Source organism: Carassius gibelio, chromosome A8 (genome assembly GCF_023724105.1).
Source record: "Carassius gibelio isolate Cgi1373 ecotype wild population from Czech Republic chromosome A8, carGib1.2-hapl.c, whole genome shotgun sequence".
NCBI lineage: Eukaryota > Metazoa > Chordata > Actinopteri > Cypriniformes > Cyprinidae > Carassius > Carassius gibelio.
Window position 1 is genome coordinate 21,489,323 of NC_068378.1, and position 18,352 is coordinate 21,507,674.

An 18,352-nucleotide genomic window follows, 5' to 3' on the forward strand; every position below is an offset into this window, starting at 1 on the left:
AAGGAAAGATCTGACATTCACCTGGCCTGCTGTTTTCTCATCACTTTTATGTTTTGAGCATGGAACGATGCTCCTGAAAGCTCCCACCCCCACTATACCCACCTCCCTCTATAATTGCTTCACGCTTGTCTTTGTACTTCGTCACAAGCTGAAAAGCACCAAAGGGCCCTTGAAGACTAGATTCTCAACAGATTTGTCTTAAGGAAGCAGATTTTACATTGGTTTTACAGGTTTTACATGTTTAATGTAACAAAAAGGGCTTAAAATTAAACACTGAAAGTCAAAAATATAGCCTTCTATCTATTTTACAATTCAAACTACATGCACAATTATATGGTTAGTACGTTGCATGTTATTATTTGCATTTAGCATCATTTTAGCAACCCGCCAATTAAGAACTGTTCTAGATCAATATCACATTGTTTATTAAAAGGAGACACAGTCTACATGAGTCTAGTTTACCACCCAGTTCAGTCACAAACATGATGAAGTTTTTATAAGTCTGTATCTTTTTGTACAGACCAGTGTAATAACTCCTTTTGAATTCATTTGTAGGCTACATCAATGGAGATAATGGAAAAATAAGAGTGAATGGAACTTTCAATCTCGTTTATGAAATTTGCTAATGGGGAAAGAAAATTAATAAGACAGCCCAATGGACTATAGGAACTATGTGGGAGTCTCCTTTTGGATTCTGCTTTTGTTAATGCAAATTATGCCCTAATGGCTGAAGAAGCAAAAAATATAATAAATTCATAGGCTGTTTCATGTGGTCTGATATGAATGATTCAGCCTGCCTTTATTATGAGAATCCTTTTATTCTAATTAAATATCTTAAGATTCTAGATCACTAATTAATCAAGAGAATGAGAACGCTAAATAATTAGCACCCACTGATGAAAAATGACAGTCAAATGTCACTGTGACAATAAAAATTTTTAATTTCTATAATTATTTTAGTTATTATCAAAGAAAACAAATCAGCTTATCCCCCTTTTATTTTTTTGACTAGCAAACCTGACCAACTTGCAAATCTCCAACGAAGTGTTTATATTAACCAAAGTGTCTAACATGTAATTTCATGACTTTGCCAGCAGCAGCTTCCATAAAATCAATACATCTGGGGCATAAATAATTAAAAACACACAAGACTGTGTTGGTGTATAACAGAGTCAGACTGGAGTGCGAGAGAACATATTTCATGTTCTGTTTCTCTTAGACTGGGTCTATTAAAGCTATAACAACATTACTGCAGGAAGCTGATAGAGGCGATGATCTCAAAGAAACAGAAGGGGAAAGAGACAGAAATTAAAAACAAAATGATTTGTGAGGTCTATTCTTAACACAAAAGTCCTTCCCACGAGCTGTGTTACTTACAACATAACCTAGAACGCAGCTGAAACACATGGGTTGATCTCATTCACTGTCCTGCAGAAATATAATGTTAAATATGCAAAAAATTTAACTGTAAAAAAAAACTTTTGACCACAACCTAAAACAAGACATTTGCAAGCAAAATGTGAAGAAAAAAACATTTAGACCCTCAAAAATGCACTGCTAAAAAGACCGAATGCAGACCATCTTCAACAACAAAAGAAATATCAATTTTCTCTGAGGCTAAGAGGTGCAGCCTTCATCTTACGGTCAGCGGGAGGTGCATGTTGAAGGTGTCTGGACAGAAAACAGGAGAAATTGTCTGTGTAATGGTTATCTATCCAGAAGGTCAGTCTGTATGCTTGCCCTGTTTTTTCTTGAGCTTACATGAGCCCTACAATGAAACAATTTCTCAAACCAGTTCTAGACACCTCATGACTCTATATTGGCCTTTATAATCTTTTCGAAGCAGCTCTGAGTAACACTGATATTTATCTGTGGTGAAAAGCACACATTTTTAGCAAACAACCGGTAAAAAAAAATTACCAACATTTACAACCGGTTGCAAGAAATTATTTAATAACACTTGTTCCTAAAATTACGGAAGTCATAATAGTTTAATTGAAAGTAGCTTCAAGAAATAATTAGTAATACCATTTATAAAAAAAAAAATAAAGTATTACCAAACACATTTTTATGATACTCTACATGTATATCGCAGACCATGTCTTGTGTGCATTGATTAAATCATTATTTGTAAAATAATTTACTTTAGCAATCAATTACATTTTCTGACAGAAATCTTTACTAGCCTGAAGACAAATCTAACTGATCAATACATTTAAAAGTAACTCATTCAAAAGTAATGCATCAACATGTCATGCTCTGGTCCTAGGCCATCAACCCCAGATTATTATAATTCTTTTACTTTTGCATTGTGTAAAAAAAAAAAAAAAAGAAAGAAAAAAAGGACCTCATTTAGTCTATAATTACTTTTTTTAATTACTAAACTTATTTAATTATTTTAAAATTAAATGGTTAAGCTTTTTCAGCATTATTGATTATACTAAGTTTGTGAGCACACTGACTAAATAAGAGACTTTTCATGTGCATCCAAACACATCATTCTTCATTTCTGGCCCTCCTCCTTTTGTGACTGACAAACACATCAGATCAGGCTGATGAATAGGCCTTTTCAACATGTCAACATAAATTATTCAGCTTTGACAAACAAGTCTGCCATTTAAACTCTGCTGGTTGTTGAGGGTGGAACATTTATAGGGTGAACAGAACAATTTAAGGTGAAAATTCTTTCAAATGTATCTTAAATGTCCCCCCGGAAGAAAAAAACACTAAATGCCTCTCATTATAAACATCCATAGCTCTTTAAATAGTTAAGCACCCTGCATATGCGATCATGTGTGATCAGAAATGTCTTAGTTTGCCATTTAAGATAATGTCATGCAGTTCGGTAAAGTCTGGACTCACAGGACTTCGAAAAGGAATAAATGAATGAGAAAATAATAAATAGTTGCTAAAAAGTATTGACCAGTAGATGACACTTTCACCAAATTCATCGCTATTAGCATTCTAGCATAATACTCTTATGATTCTTATGATTTTGAAGCAAGCAAAAAATATATACAGTATATACGCTACCATTCAAAAGTTGAGGGTCGGTATGTTTTTTGAAGTCTTTGAAAGAGTATTCACGAGGCTGAATTTATTTGATCAAAAATACAGTCAAAACAGCAATACTGTGATATTCTCTCTCTCTCTCTCTCTCTATATACATATATATATATAATGATTTGCTGCTCAAGAAACATTTCTTATTATAACAGTTAAAAATATTGATGAATAGAGGTTTAAACACATTATTAGAACATATTTTTGTAACATCATAAATGTATTTAAATTTTGTAACTTTCTAAGCAATTTAATGCATTCTTGACAAATAAAGTATTCATTTATTTTTGTTTGTTTTTTTGTTTTTATCTTACTGACCTTTTGAACAGTAGTGTATATCAAAATCAACAAAAACTGTTCTGAATTCAGGTCACTTTTCAAAACACGTTTCAGAACGTAAGAATGGAAAAGTAAGTGCAACTCTGACCTGCTGCACATGGTGTCATGACAATAAAGTCAACCATTGCCGGTATTCCTGATACATTGACTGCATTGATCACTGCTAATTCAGATTTTTTTAAAACCTCAAATTCTTATCATGCATCACTTTCAATGATTGTTGTGGACATCTGAGACTCAAAATCGAAATGTCTACACAAGCTATCTGATGCATTTCTGCTTTTGGTCAGAACAGGGAATGATGGTAAAAGATGTAGACAGCGAAGCGCCACAGGCCATTCCATCCAACACGTCACAACCCCAGGTCCATGCTAGAAAACACCACCTCTGTTTTCCACCTGGATGATTGACCCCAACTCCTACTGGAGGATCACACAGGCTAACGGCAATACAGAGTCAATGTGTGTGTATGTGTGTGTGTGTTTTATGAATGTTTGTGAGTGTAACTTCGAGTTATCTTCATAAATGTCTCTAAGCATATCTGTGTGTTTTAATGAATGATTGTGACTGCAGTTGGGTCACCAAATGTCCAACAACAGTAAAAGTAAATCCTACAGACAATAAGGAAAAATACTTAGTAAATAATGTCTTCATGAAAAGTATATATATATATATATATACAGATAATCTGACTCTCAATAATAACACAAACCTAAAGAAAATATCAATTTCTCGGATGCCTGCATTTTGTTCGTTCTCCAGAACTTTACATGATGGCATGTAAATATTGCCCATTAACAACCAAAACAAATATATCTGCAATAAAATAACAAAGCATTTTCATTTAAAATAATAATAATAATAATTACTCCCAATAATAATACCTGCATATTATCTTCAGAAAACAATTACAATAAATATAATTATAATTAGTATCATTATTATTAATCTCTGTATTTATAAGCCACACAGTGTCATTAAATGTTGACATTATTATGCTGCTTCAATTACTCTAGTAATCAAGCATATATGTTGCATTCTGATACACTTGCATGAAAAGTGAGAGGTTTAATTAGATCTTGAAAAGAGGGAAATTGGGACGAGTGGCTTGAGATCCACTCCAGCCACTTTTTGAGATTTTTAATTTTGGCGCAATCAACGACGAGGTTGCAAGGAAGATGCTTTGAACTGTGCCTCTTTAAACACAGTGAAGTCAGATGGGAGATGAAAAAAAGATGGAAAAACTGTGTTATCTGCACTGCCACTATTGTCTACAGTCATGTGCTGGGTTATCCTGACAGTACTTAATCACACAATCCAGGCGAGCATCAACAAACCATTAGGCATCTGTAGAGACATTGGCGATAATAGCCCAGCGCAAGACATACTGCGAAGTGCCATTGTCTCTGAATGTGTGCGAAATGACAAATGATATTGTGCACTTGTGACAGCAATTTTTTTTCCCAGGCTTTGTCTTTTTCGTGTCTGTTACTTAACAACAGAACAGAGACTCCCACGCAGTCACACAGCACATTCACACACACACACACACACACACACAAACACACACACACACACACAACAGTCATGCAACATGGTTTTAGTACACCTTTAATGTCTCTCTGAACAATTTGGACCAAATATAAGAGAGAAATCAGGCTAAGATCACAGACTAGATGTTATGTGCTTTCCATTTCTCCATTAACTGCTTTGCATTAGTGTGTAATGAAAATGAAAGAACATAAATCCAGCCAGTGCTATATATTTTCACCACACTCACAGACAGCACCTATAACGTGGAAAACTGCCCGTTTTCTAAACCACTGGGAAATGTGCTTTTCAACATCTTTTTTACTGAGGGCTGAGACTGAAAAGAACAAAATTATCATGTGTCCTTCCAGTGTCTGGAGAAAAAAAGATAGCACATTTAACTGTATAAAGCAGAGATATTAAATTGTTGTTTGCTGACAGGAAAAGCGCAGGCTCTTTACGTATGAGCTGAAGGAGGACAAAGGCTTATGTTTTACGAGAGCTGTGACTCATATAACCTTTCTGTGGTCACACTGAAATACTATCACGACCGGGTGAACACACAGAACACAACACACATAAAATCATGTAGCTTATCAATATTATGCATAAGGTCTGCCATAAAAAAAAGAAATATTTTGACATTACTACCATAACTCAGAGTCATTCTTGCTATGCCCACTTTAAATGTATACTAGGTTTGGACATTCAGCACCTACTCAATATCCACATTTTAGAATAACAATAAAGTGATCAAAAGTATGAAATAATAAATAGAAGACAACGGAATGGACAATGGAAGGAATAACTCTGTGACCAAATTATATTTATACAACAATGTCATATTTAAGCTTCTAAAAAGGCACCACTTTTGACTACAATCCAGCCCTTAGTCTGGATTTTTTCTCAGTGAACAACACTATCAACATGTCCATTGAAACAAATGTAAATAATACATAGAAGTAAAATAAAAAAAATAAAAAATATAGAATTTAGAATATGTATTAATATAAAAAAAACATAGAATAAATATATATATAGTATATACTGTCAAGTCCAGGACGGAATTTATAGTATAACTAGAGCCTTTGAGAGTGTCTCAGAGATGTTAGGGTCATTATAGGCACTCATACTGTGTTTAAAACCAAATGAGAGGTAATTATTTCAGTAGTACCTAGCACTGTGGGACACGGCTCTCTTTCTCTTTCCACACTCTCTTTAGCCATTAACACTTGTGCAAGTGCTGCAGCAATGATTGGGCTGCTTCTGTTGTTTTCTGCACTCTAAATATAACACTTTGTAATATCACTTCTTCATATAATATAATAGAAATCATTTAAAAGAACAAAAGGATAATTTAAACTGGCACTTTATTTCAAAAAATCATTGTTCCTTTATCCAGCACAATTATAAATCGAAAGCAAGCATTTTTACATAATATCATTTCAGAAGGCTTGCTCAACAGCTCAAAGTAAAACTCTGTGATCAGTGACTAGCACTTAATTCAAATATTGATTAATTAAAATATTCTCAACATAAATATGTGCTGACAAATGATAAAGTGGTCGAGTTAACAATTTAATGAAATTTTTATATCACTTTTTAGTGCATTTAAAAAAAAATCTGAATTTTAATTATGAGTTCTAACATCTAAACATTCTAAAATTTCTATTCAATATTTTGGCAATGCACTTAAAAGTTTATTTGCCAGACACCAACTGAAGCCCTATAAAGTGATTAATTATTAAAAATGTACATCAATGAACATCTCAACTATTTAAAAAAGGCTCATAATGCAAAAAGAAACACAATTATGTTTTTTCTGAGTGTGCTTCTTAAAAGTTAAACAGCAAGAATGACACCACAAATGCAAAGTTGTTTTAAGAATATCTCCTATGCACAGATTATTATGGAATGAAAAGTAGCCATAGCAGCTGTTACTTCTTTACAGAAAGAGTCTTTTCTCTTCTTCTGCTCCTATAGTCCTTCCACTCAAAAGACTGTACTGAAAATCTTGCTTGATGCAACACACCTATAATTTCCCAGTGTTATGACATGTACTATATAATGCAGCTATAACAAGTAAGCTCATAGTTTGTAAAATATTTATTTTCCGCCCACTTTTCTCCTCTTTTAACAACTGTCAATTCCTCACAGGTTAGGATGATTCCAAGGGACTGATGAGGGAGAGGGGACCAGAACGCAATTTCTTCTGAGGAGGACCCTATTCCCCTTGCTGGTGAATAAGACATTCCTGCTTCTCTCATGAACACACTTCTAAGTGAAGAATACCAACATTTCAGTCTGTCCGTTTTACAAAACTATCGTCTGACTTCAGAAGACTACTTTTATGATAATTTCATGAAGCCTTTTGAAGCTTGAAAGCTTCAGACCCCTTCATGATAATGGAAGTGAACCAGAACATTATTAAAATGTATTATTCAAACTGGCTTGATAGGCATGATGGTGAGTAAATGATGCAATTTTCATTTCTGGGTGAAGTATTCCTTTATGTAGTCTGACGAATAAAAGCATGGCAAAAAATACATTTATACAAAGTTTGCAAAGAGCTTATTAAATTGCATGCTGTGTGCATGCATATGCCACTTACTCCCATTCCTTGCGCCGGGCCTGTGGGGTGCTCTGGATCTTGTGTGCCTCGTGTGCTTTAACGATGTCCCGTTGTTCAATGAGTCCCCCCCTGCGCCGTTTAATGATATTCGGGCTGACGGGCACGACGGGGTCCAGACATAATGAGGCCGCACCCTCACATGATCCTCCAAGATCCAGGGAGGATGGTGCCACACCCATGGGATGGGCATGAGGGACATAGAGTGTGTCAAAACTGCATGCATGGGACAAGAAGCTGTCAGCCAGGCTCTGGGGCTCCAGGAGTGTACAGGGGTGGGAGCCGTCCTCCAGGGTTCCCCGGTGCTTGAGCCAGCTCTCTGGGTCCTGAGGCTGGAGGAGGAAACTTTGCGATGGCAGGCTCCCTCCACACATGCCCTGACTGAAAGACGGGACTGCCAGGGCATTGTGGTCAGACAGGGCCTGAGCGCTGACCGAACAAGTGCCCAATTCCAACATTTTGAGGCCAGACTCTCAGCATTGTTCTGTTTGAAGAGGAAATAGGGAGAAGAGATCTCTAATAGTTACAAAAATACATTTTAAGCTAAAACAGTGTTGTAAATTGTAAACCAGGGGCCCGGGACCCATCAGGGGCCCTCAGCACACTTCCTAAAGCAGGGTTATTATAGTTTATTCGATCTAAATGCATAAAAAAGTTTTACTTAAAAATAAATTAAGTGCCAATGCAACATTTCGTATTTTAATTAAGTTAAACCTCATATATTAAAACACAAAAATTATAATAAATGTAAATACTTTTTTTAAACCCTAAAAAAAGGAAAAAACACTTTCTATGAAATATAAAAAGTAAAACAAAATATTAATAAAAACTGTAACAGTATCTTAATGAAACTAAAATAACACTCTTTCAAAGGACCACAAGATGGATTACAATTATTTTAAATAAGACAAAACTAAATAAATAAATGAAAACAGCTAAAAATTCAAGCTGTAAACTGACATCAAATTTTTCATTTTAATTTCTTAATTTTTAATTTGTCCTGATCTAGAAACTGGGAAAGAGTCAAGGAAATTAATCAAATCTTCATGAAATGTATAAAAGGTCATGGAAATACCTATAAAAATTCTATAAACATATATTTTTCACAAACTCTAAAATGTTTTATTTGAAAGAAACTGCAATTTGTGAGAAAAAATATATAAAAAACACAAAAAATAAACAATCATGAATGACTGGAAAAGTAATGTAAATTCATTAGTGTGAACCCTGAAGAACATTCAGTTTTTAAAACAGCGAGTTATGAAATATCCGAATGTAATTATTTTTAAAAGATTTGCACGTAACAAAGATAAAAAAAAACACACACATTTACTATCGACTATAATATTAATGACAAACAAAAAGCTGATGTAATGCCAGGCTCATCAAGAAAAAGAGTTTTAGCATCCTTAGCTTCTTAACTGTCAAATGTGACACTAATTTAATGACATATTCTCTCAAGTATCATTCACGAGGAGCCCTCATTGTTGTAGAAAGAATGCTGTCATTACAAAGCTTGTTTAATGCATTGCCTCTAAAACAATTTTGGAACAGTGACAGCCTTAAAACAAATCATGTAGTAGAGTCACATCAACCTAATGAGGAAATCAGTTATGCCATGAATAAACAAATTAAAACCTAATAAAATCATACAAAATAATAGTAGAAAAGAATATCAATCAAGAATGTCTATGTCCTCTCCATATTAGCGTCTCATATTAATCTAATATGAAAGTCTTCTGGAAGTCTAAGCTCTAAAGTCTTTGGAAGCCGACTGAAACATTAACCACATCAAATTGAATGAATTTGCCAAAGTACTGCATATATTAAATCAATCTTCATAAAAGTACTTCAGAATCAAACAGAGCTTTATTGCCAAGTGTGTTAAGTTAACGGAGGAAGCAATGGTCTGATGTACAAAATACCTTGATGGATTTGTTTCTTACAAACACGCAGCTTCACAAGAAATTAATTGATTAAGTGGAGTCTAGTGGTTTATTTGTGGACTATTGTTAAGTTTTCATTAGCTGTTTGGACTCTCATTCTGACGGCACCCATTCACTGCAGAGGATCCACTGCTGAACAAGTGATGTAATGCTAAATTTCTCCAAATCTGTTCCTATGAAGAAACAAACATATCTATATCTTTTTGGATGGTCTGATGGTGAATACATTTTATGCAATACTTTCATTTTTTGGTAAACTGAGTTAAAAAATAGTTTTTGGGGGGTAAACAGGGTTAAAAAATTAAATTTTTTGGGTAAACAGGGTTAAAAGAATTACAATTAAGCCATAAATTACTCACCCTGAAGTCATACTAGTTTTATATGACTTTCTTCTTTCAGAGGTATTCAGTTGGAGTTATTTTAAAAATTGAGCGTAAACTAGATTAAAGTTATTATTACGTTTTGAAAATGGATATTTATTTTTACAAAAGTGCATTGATTCGCTACAGAAGGCCTTTGTTCACCCCCTGGAGCCGTGTGAGATACTTTTTTTTAATAGACATGCTTTCTAAACTTCTCATGGACCGATGGATTGCAACACCTTCTGAGTTGCAACAAACAGTTTGAAAGATCAAAGATAATTTTTTAACTAACTCTGACTGGATTCGTATGAAAGAAGGAAGTCATATACACCTAGGATGACTTCAAGGTGAGTCATTTATGGGCTAATTTTCATTTTGGGGAGAACTAACCCTTTAACTTTGACAGCTAAGAAAAAGTTTTTTTTGTTGTTGTTTTTTAGTTTCAATTAAATTTTACATAGACCACTTAGCACACCCTGCACCACATTTTGAATACATCTAAGCAGACATATCTAGTCCAGAGAAAGTCTGCTCTCAGCATGATTCACACGGCACACTGGTGGATTCTCTGATAACTAATCTCATTTGTCACCAACTAAATAAGAAAAAAAACAGGTCATTACCATGTGATACTATATGAAAACAACTACATGATCAGAGAGTACTAGTTAGCTCACCACAGTGACTCTGACCCCACTGATTTGATCCATATGTGCTATCTATATTTTTGTTTAAAGATGGCCTAGTTTTCCTTGCAGAATCTGTATAGATTCTAGTTACTGTTTGGAATAGTATAAAGTAAAATACATTTTCAGTGTGTTTCTGTTCCTTTTCAGTGCACCTTGTTTCGGGTCCAGATCTAATTATTCGCCCCCTTCAACACGTCGCCACCATGAAGCAAGAGCTGACAGGGCATAAATTATTAAGACTGGCCAAATAAAACAAAGTGACTGAAAAATACAAACTGATCTTGCGCTCCGAGCTCTGTGATTCATCATGCAAATCAACGCAAAAGCGGTATGGCATCTTATTAAACCCCAGCTGAAAATGGGGCAGCTGATGACAGTTGCAGCAGGATGCAGGGGTGTTTGGGTTTAGATTATGTTTACCACAGTGGCCCACATCCAACATCATCTCACACACTAATAGGGGTGAAATATAGTATGATGCTAGCCTTCGGTGAATGGGAAAAAGACCAAATCCTGTTTAAATGTGGATATTATAATCTCAGTGTTGCTGTATATGTACATTTTAATTCTCAGAGGTTGCGCCTTCATTCGCTTAAAAAACTTTTATTTGAATCCATATTGAGTTCTCTGAATTTGATTGCAGACTTGGGTATCCCGGCCAATCTGAGCACAGTTTGAGACAATGCAATCTATTCTCACTTTCTTCCTCAAAAGTAAAATGTAAAATGCAGACGATCTCCAGAGAGGCTCCCGTACCTCTCAATTTAATCTCACTGCTGTCCAGAAGCAACATCTGAGCTGTTAAATAGATCTTATTCACGATTTGACAGATCAACAAAATAAACAATATGTATAAACACATATGCCTTAAGTAGGCTATCTGTATCCTTCAGTACTGTGAGAAGCTATTTTTGCCACACTTCCATTCTGATGCAACTGGTCTAAGTCTATCCAGTTTATTTCTGCCCAGATGTGAGTCTCGCTGTAGCCTAACCCATGGTGAGCTAATGACAGGCCACGTATCGACTCGATTAATTGCAGCTGCATAATAACGTATAAGAACTTCCAACAGCGAGGGAGAAACATATACCTGCCTGTGCCAAGTTTCAGCAGAGGCCATTAATTATAGACAGAAAAAGGAAGACGGATGTTTGAGAAATAAAAATGCATTTTCACAAAAACAAAAACCAGGAAAGGTTCTCTGTGGCACTGTCAGTTAATTATGGACATAATGGGTCCATTTCCTACATTGATCAGAGGAACCATCCAAAGTGATCACGGCAAATGAGCCCAGAGCACATCTGAACTAAACACATCTAAACAATGCCACTATAATATTACTGGTATCAATTGATGACTAAAATATAAAAAAAAAAATTGTGACATCAGTTGAGGTTTCAAACATCTTATGAGTAAGAAAGTTGATTTATAAAAAGTACTATAACACTATATTGTATCAGATTGTAACTCTTTTGAAAAGAGACAGGGGCAAATCGTCACACTTTTTATTCCAATGACTTCTTTGATTTTAATAGACTTGATTTTAATGCAATGTCTTTTCCCATACATTCTCAGAAGAATAAAAAGACCTGTCATTAGGGCTGTAACTTTTCAAAAGGCAGAGGTTTGTATTTTATTTACCCCTAAAGCTGCATTTACTGTAACTTAAAGGTATTACTGTTAGCACAAACACAAGAACGTTGCTATAGCATTATAGTCCTCTATTTACCATGCCACTCTAACAGAAATGAAACTTCCAAACAGTGACTCTCAAGAAATACGAGCACAGCAGTAGAGAATCTCCAGTAATAATCATATAAGGCAGTGAATGACGCAGACCCATTATTCCACTCAAATAGCTAACAAGCTGCACCTGGACCATGAACACAGCCGGTTAGGGGGTTATTCTTTTTATCAGTACTGTTTATCTTTTCTTCCTACTGTCTGTGTTTACCCACCATTTTTAAAAGTACTAAATTTCAGTGAGCCATAGTCCAGTAGGAGATCTAACATGCTTTATCTTTTTTTAACATTTTTGTCATTCATAGGCCACATCTCCGAAAAACAGTCAATTATATCAGCAAAAGAGAAATGCGGGGGATCGTTAGGTGAATCAATCACAGGAAAGAAGTGAGAGAGAAAGGAGAGACAATAAGGAGAAATGTCCTGTGTTTGAATTGGCCCAGGTGGGTTGGGAACAAGATATAATCAAAACTGACTCAAGCTCTTCAAGTCAAATGGACAAAAGTGAACCTTTTAGAGCCTTGAATGCTGGGAACAGTGGACCGGATGTGTTAGTGAGGCACAGCTCATGCTTTTCAGAGGGATTTCAACTGGAATCCCTCAGCACTGGATAATTCAAAGCGAGGGCGAACGAGCGTGTAACCTTTGCAAACACCTGCTACCCCGACTGAATTTCTTTTAAGCAGCAAAATCCCTTTTTGTCCTCTCCCTCTTTTCCTGCCCTCCTCCGTCACCTCTGACGCTTAGCAAGCCTGTCTGGGAGAATTATCAGAGCTTGAGTCAACAGAGACAGCCTGAAATACAGCAGATGAAATTGATTTCCCTGTATTGCTTTACCACGGGAGGTGGAGAGAACATCAGCAGTGGACCATTACTATCATTATCATTAATGAGAACCTCTGAACCTCCACAGCTTATAGAATCACTTCCATCTGATGCAAAAGATCACAAATATGGCTAAAAGCAGAAAGGAATTTTTATAGCTAAAATGTTACATACAAATTTGGTATTTAAATAACCTTTATATAGCGCTTTCAACAAACCCATGGCCATCCAAAGTACTCACACGCACACGCGCACACACGCACGATGTGCAAAACTCCACATTTGAACAGTCAATAGCAAATACTTAAACTGATAACACAACATACTTACAAAGTCAGAATGACCTCCTCTCCTAGGTTCACGAAACGGTTGCTCTTTTTGTAAATGCATTTTAACAAGCTCTTTTCCAACTTCAGTGTCTTGATCCACAATTAAGGATTTTTTCTCATGCAACCACTGAGTGAAGAAAGTGTTAATGGCACATTTCTGTCATCTAAATAATGACACTATCAAAATCCAATGTGTCAGTACTCTAGCATGGTGATATTGTTTTCATCTGAATTGTGTTCAATGGCGTCATTTCACCATACTATGAGTGGGAAATTCATTTTACCATAAAAAGACTATGTATAGCAGCTACATTGTTATATTACAGAATGTTTTATATACACGTTATTGAATAATACTATAGGTTATATGATTAAATGTTATTTTTTACAAAATTACATTAGCACAATCATGATGTGTTAAGAGGGCATCGTCATGATTCACCAGAAAATAGATTGTTGGGTTAAGTATTTACAAATGGAAATATACGCTGAAGCAACTAGACAATAAATGGCACAAGCTTTGGTTGCATTGTGTCAGCTATGACATGACTGTAAAAAGAGGAGGTTTTCATTCAAATTCTTAACTGAATCATTGTATTGTGGATTGTTTTTGTCCTTTTTTGTCTGGTACATTACACTCTGTGAAGGATTAATCATAGCTTTATCAGTCATGACTGACATCATCCTCATTATAATGTTCGTCATCCCAGAGAAGAGAGAAAGAGAGAGACCATCAATGTCAGAAGACACTTAGGAGAGATATAGAATAGAATAATAAATATATAAGTTAGCTGTGTCACTGTCTACTATCTCAACAGGCTATTTCAATAGGCTAAACTGAGTTGGAAATGTGTTTTGTTAACACTAAATTCTTTTTAAATACCTTGTGTAAAAACCTGACTGACTGAATTAAGTAACTCAATTAAATCTCTTACAGTTACTAGCTGGCTAACTTCTGACATTACAGGCAGCACCCTCCATGTCCTTATTTGTTCAAAATCTTGCTTCACATTACAGTTAACAGTTAGTCTTAAAAAACCCTCTGTGATTGTGTTTTCACCAGGACCTGAAGCGGGAATCCCTCCATTGATTAATTCATTTTTATCATGCTAAAAGGTCAAACCACTTTAGGAACTTTGTCTGAAAGAACTGAGACTTGAAAATAGTTTATTTGTGTCATTTTTCCGTAAGATCTGGAATAAATAAAGCTGCACAAAGGAGGGTATGAGATGAATATCTATCATAAAAAGTGTAATGTTATTTGGTAGCTCGTAACGCAAACATTTATGCAGTTATCATTTATTATTTCTACCTTTTCCATATTTTGCATTATTCTGTTGTAGAGAAGGTCTTCCACAAAAGTAGCCTAAATAATGCAAACACATATCAGAAATCTGTATTTATGTATAAAAAGGTATGTATTGTTCTCACATGTGTGGGTGGGATAATGCTAGCCAATGAAGACTCTTGACACATATGTTCGTAAACATGAGGCATACTAAATATCTGAGTTAAAAAATAATTTTTGGGGGGTAAACAGGAAATATACACACTTTGTGTGTAAATGAATGCTTTGACCAACTTTTTCTACATTTGATGTCATTTCTAGTGAGAAATCAGTATTGTAGTAATTAAATATTCACTTAGTTATCACCAAAACTTACATATACATACATTAAGTGGTGGCACAGGTGAATTGAAATCTCAGTCCTTAATTTTTTTTATTGCATCTAGAAGGCATAATCAAATGAATTCAAGTTCAACCAAGTAAAGTTCACGTGAGAAGACTAGTACAAATATGGTAAAAAAAAAATTAATAATAATTAAAATGTTTATCTTTAAGGGGTCATGAACTGCCTTTTTTATTATTTTGCACTGTTCTCTGAGGTTTACTTATAAATCTTATCATTTTAGACATTTTAGAAGTAATAGGCTATTTTCAGTCCTGTTTTGACTCCCCTCACAAGTTCACTCCGCTCTGTTTAAATAGTCTTGGCAGATTGTTGTCTTTGGAGCATCTTTATCATTTGTTTTCTGCTTAGACCTGCGTTCATCTCTCTCTTTATTTACACTATGTGTGGGAAACAATGGGCAGAGCTAAACAAGCAGTGATGAAGAAGCGGGTGTTGATCTTCTTCTGCGGAGGCAGGGTTTAACTGCTCTATTATGTCATAGAGTGACACTTTCCACAAGCAGTCATTTTGGCAGATTGGCTTCAATATAAGCTGTTTTAAGACTAATGAAAAAGTTTCGAGTTCCGAAACTTACAGGATGTTGTTATAGTATGATGACTTCTTATATGTCAAAAGATCAAGGAAATTTAGATTTCTCATTTCACGAGAATTCTAAAATTTGAATTCTAAGTTCCCCTCTAATTGTGTGTAAAAAAAACATCTAAACTTAATTAAGTTCACTTAATATTTATTGAGTGCAAGCTCACAAGGAAAACTCAGCACAAGTCTGAATGCAGACTTGCTTTCTGAGTGACTGAAGAGCCATTGCAACGAAGGCCACTGTGTTGGAAGATAAGAAAAGCTGCTGAAACCTTCACAGTGTGCTACAGCTGCTGTTTCACTGAGCAGTTCTAGTTGGCCTTAAATGCATTGAGAGAATATATTTATGAGCTCCAGTGTCTGCATATCCATATTGCAAATACAGTTTAGCAGCCATTAAAATGAGCAGGCACATTATTGAGACAGAGATCCATTTTTACTGAAACTGAACTAAAAAACACCCTGACACATGAGATTGATCTCAAAATAATTATATTACTTAAGCTTGAAAGCTTCTGATAACAACCACACATACAAAATAAGACTCTTCATTAAGCCTTTTTGTTTTAGTTTTGCTGTTTTTACATCAAATCAAGAATGTCACATATATCTTTTTGGTTTAATTGGGTAGCTGGATTTATCACATTTTCATGTCAGCAGATTTTTGATAGTTAAAACCTGACTTTGACTTTTAATAGCAACTGAATGTACTAGGTAATGCTGTATCCTTTCCTGGAAAGCTACCTGCCAGACGAATCCAGTCTTAGTCACAAATGTTTCAGTGCCCTTCAAAACTTAAAAGCTTTCAGCCAAGAAGGAGCCTGACTTCTTGCAGTGATACACTTTACAGCTTTTGAGGTTCAAATCAAAAATATAACGTCAATGATGAAAATGTTTATGGTGTTCTGTAGAAGGAGCCAAAGAAATATCCAAACATATTTACTGGATGTGTTTGGCAAGCAGGCATATTTATACTGTCCACTAGTATAACTTATAGCATAAATAAAAAATTTAACCAGCAAAAAATATATATTTTAAAAAATGTACATAATGAACAATTAAATAAGTTTAACTATTGACCTATATCATGATATTTTCAATAATTTAAATGTAACAACTAAAACAAATCAGGTTTCTCCTGAATTGTCTTCTCTACACTTTCAAAAAGATATCTGAGTAATTTAACAAATTGTGCTCAGATTTATCAAGACACCAAAGTCTGCCATCAAAAGTGAATAACCTCAACATTTGATCAAATTCTTCCAGAACCAAATTATCTGAGCTATGCCTGCCACATTATTTATAGAGCTCTGCACTCCCACTATGTCAACAATGTCTCGCTTGTCTCTATTTTGATTTCCTAATGAGCTTTAGGAGAATCATCTGACAAATATATCTATTTCTTCCCTGAGCTTTGAAAGAGCAACCTATGAGAAACAACATTATCTTTTTTTTTTCTCTCCATCAGTGTATATTTAACTGCAACTATTGGACCTCCATTGTTATCTACTTTCTCATTCACTTAACATTCGTGGGATAACATTATAATCACACTATCTACAGGTCATACTATTCATATTTTAATACTTAAGCTGGGAAAGACAATCCTAAACCAAGACGGTGAGAATAAACCATGAATCTAAGGAATTTGTTTGAGTTAAAAATTCTGCCCCGTCCCCTGCTGTTACTCTACAATGAAAATTACACTCATTTGCACTATATGTATTTTAATTATCACCACCATGAATAGAATGAGCCCGAGCTGCTTTAAACACCAAGCATCAACTTAGTTGTGGACACAAAGCAAGACTAAACACATAATGATCAACCCTTGCTTCTCTTTAAAAAGCACGATGAAACAGCTGAGAGCAGATTGTGAAATATGGTGAGGGCTCGAAGTGCCCTTGGAAATTGTTTATTAAGGAGAATGAAGTCATGGTTATGTATTAGCATACAAAGACAAGGGCCTGAAATTGAGGAGATTTACTGTTATGCAGACCTTCAGATTCAATATTCATACAGACTCAAGCTTCAAAGAAAACAAACCAAATCACTTAGTATGCGAAAGACCTATCCGGAGAGATTCTGATCATTTTAAAATGATGCATTAAACTATTTTTAAACTATGTTTAAAGTAATAACATTAATCTCATCGCTATATTATGCCATGAATCCCTTCTTCTTTTTTCTTTTTTTTTTTGCTAAAAACTCGTAAAAATGCGCTTCACAACTCTTGAAAAACCGAATGCAAGAACATGTCCTACATGAACGACCATAAACAAATGTGTTGCAAATGCTTCTGTCTAGCTCAAAAATAAGTCTATCATGCAAGAACATTTCTCTTATTCATCTCTGTGAGCCACTATCAAACAATTGCCATGCTAAATGTGGCAAGAAGTATCACATTCAGTGAAACGATAAAGTAGCCTATTACTTAGGGTGAAATATAATTATAGCAAGTATAGGATAGCCTAGCTATGTCATTTAGAAACCTGGAAAAACAATACTTGTGTTTGAATCCTAGAGAGCCCTGACGAGTCACCTATAATGGTATGCTAAATGGCCTTTTTCACTGGGATGGCTTTGCCCAGTTTGAAAACGAGACTCCATACTCTTTAAATGCT

At 35.0% G+C, this 18,352-nt stretch overlaps 1 protein-coding gene across 1 annotated transcript in view; it reads right to left on the reverse strand.

The window, feature by feature from the left end:
- Positions 1-18,352, reverse strand: part of LOC128018859 (voltage-dependent R-type calcium channel subunit alpha-1E-like) — a 133,203-nt gene that overhangs the window by 107,242 nt on the left and 7,609 nt on the right. Inside the window, exon 2 of the mRNA XM_052604682.1 lies at positions 7,544-8,045. Within this exon, the coding sequence (XP_052460642.1) occupies positions 7,544-8,019 (476 nt within the window). The 5' untranslated portion in view covers positions 8,020-8,045. The remainder of the gene's footprint in view (positions 1-7,543; positions 8,046-18,352) is intronic.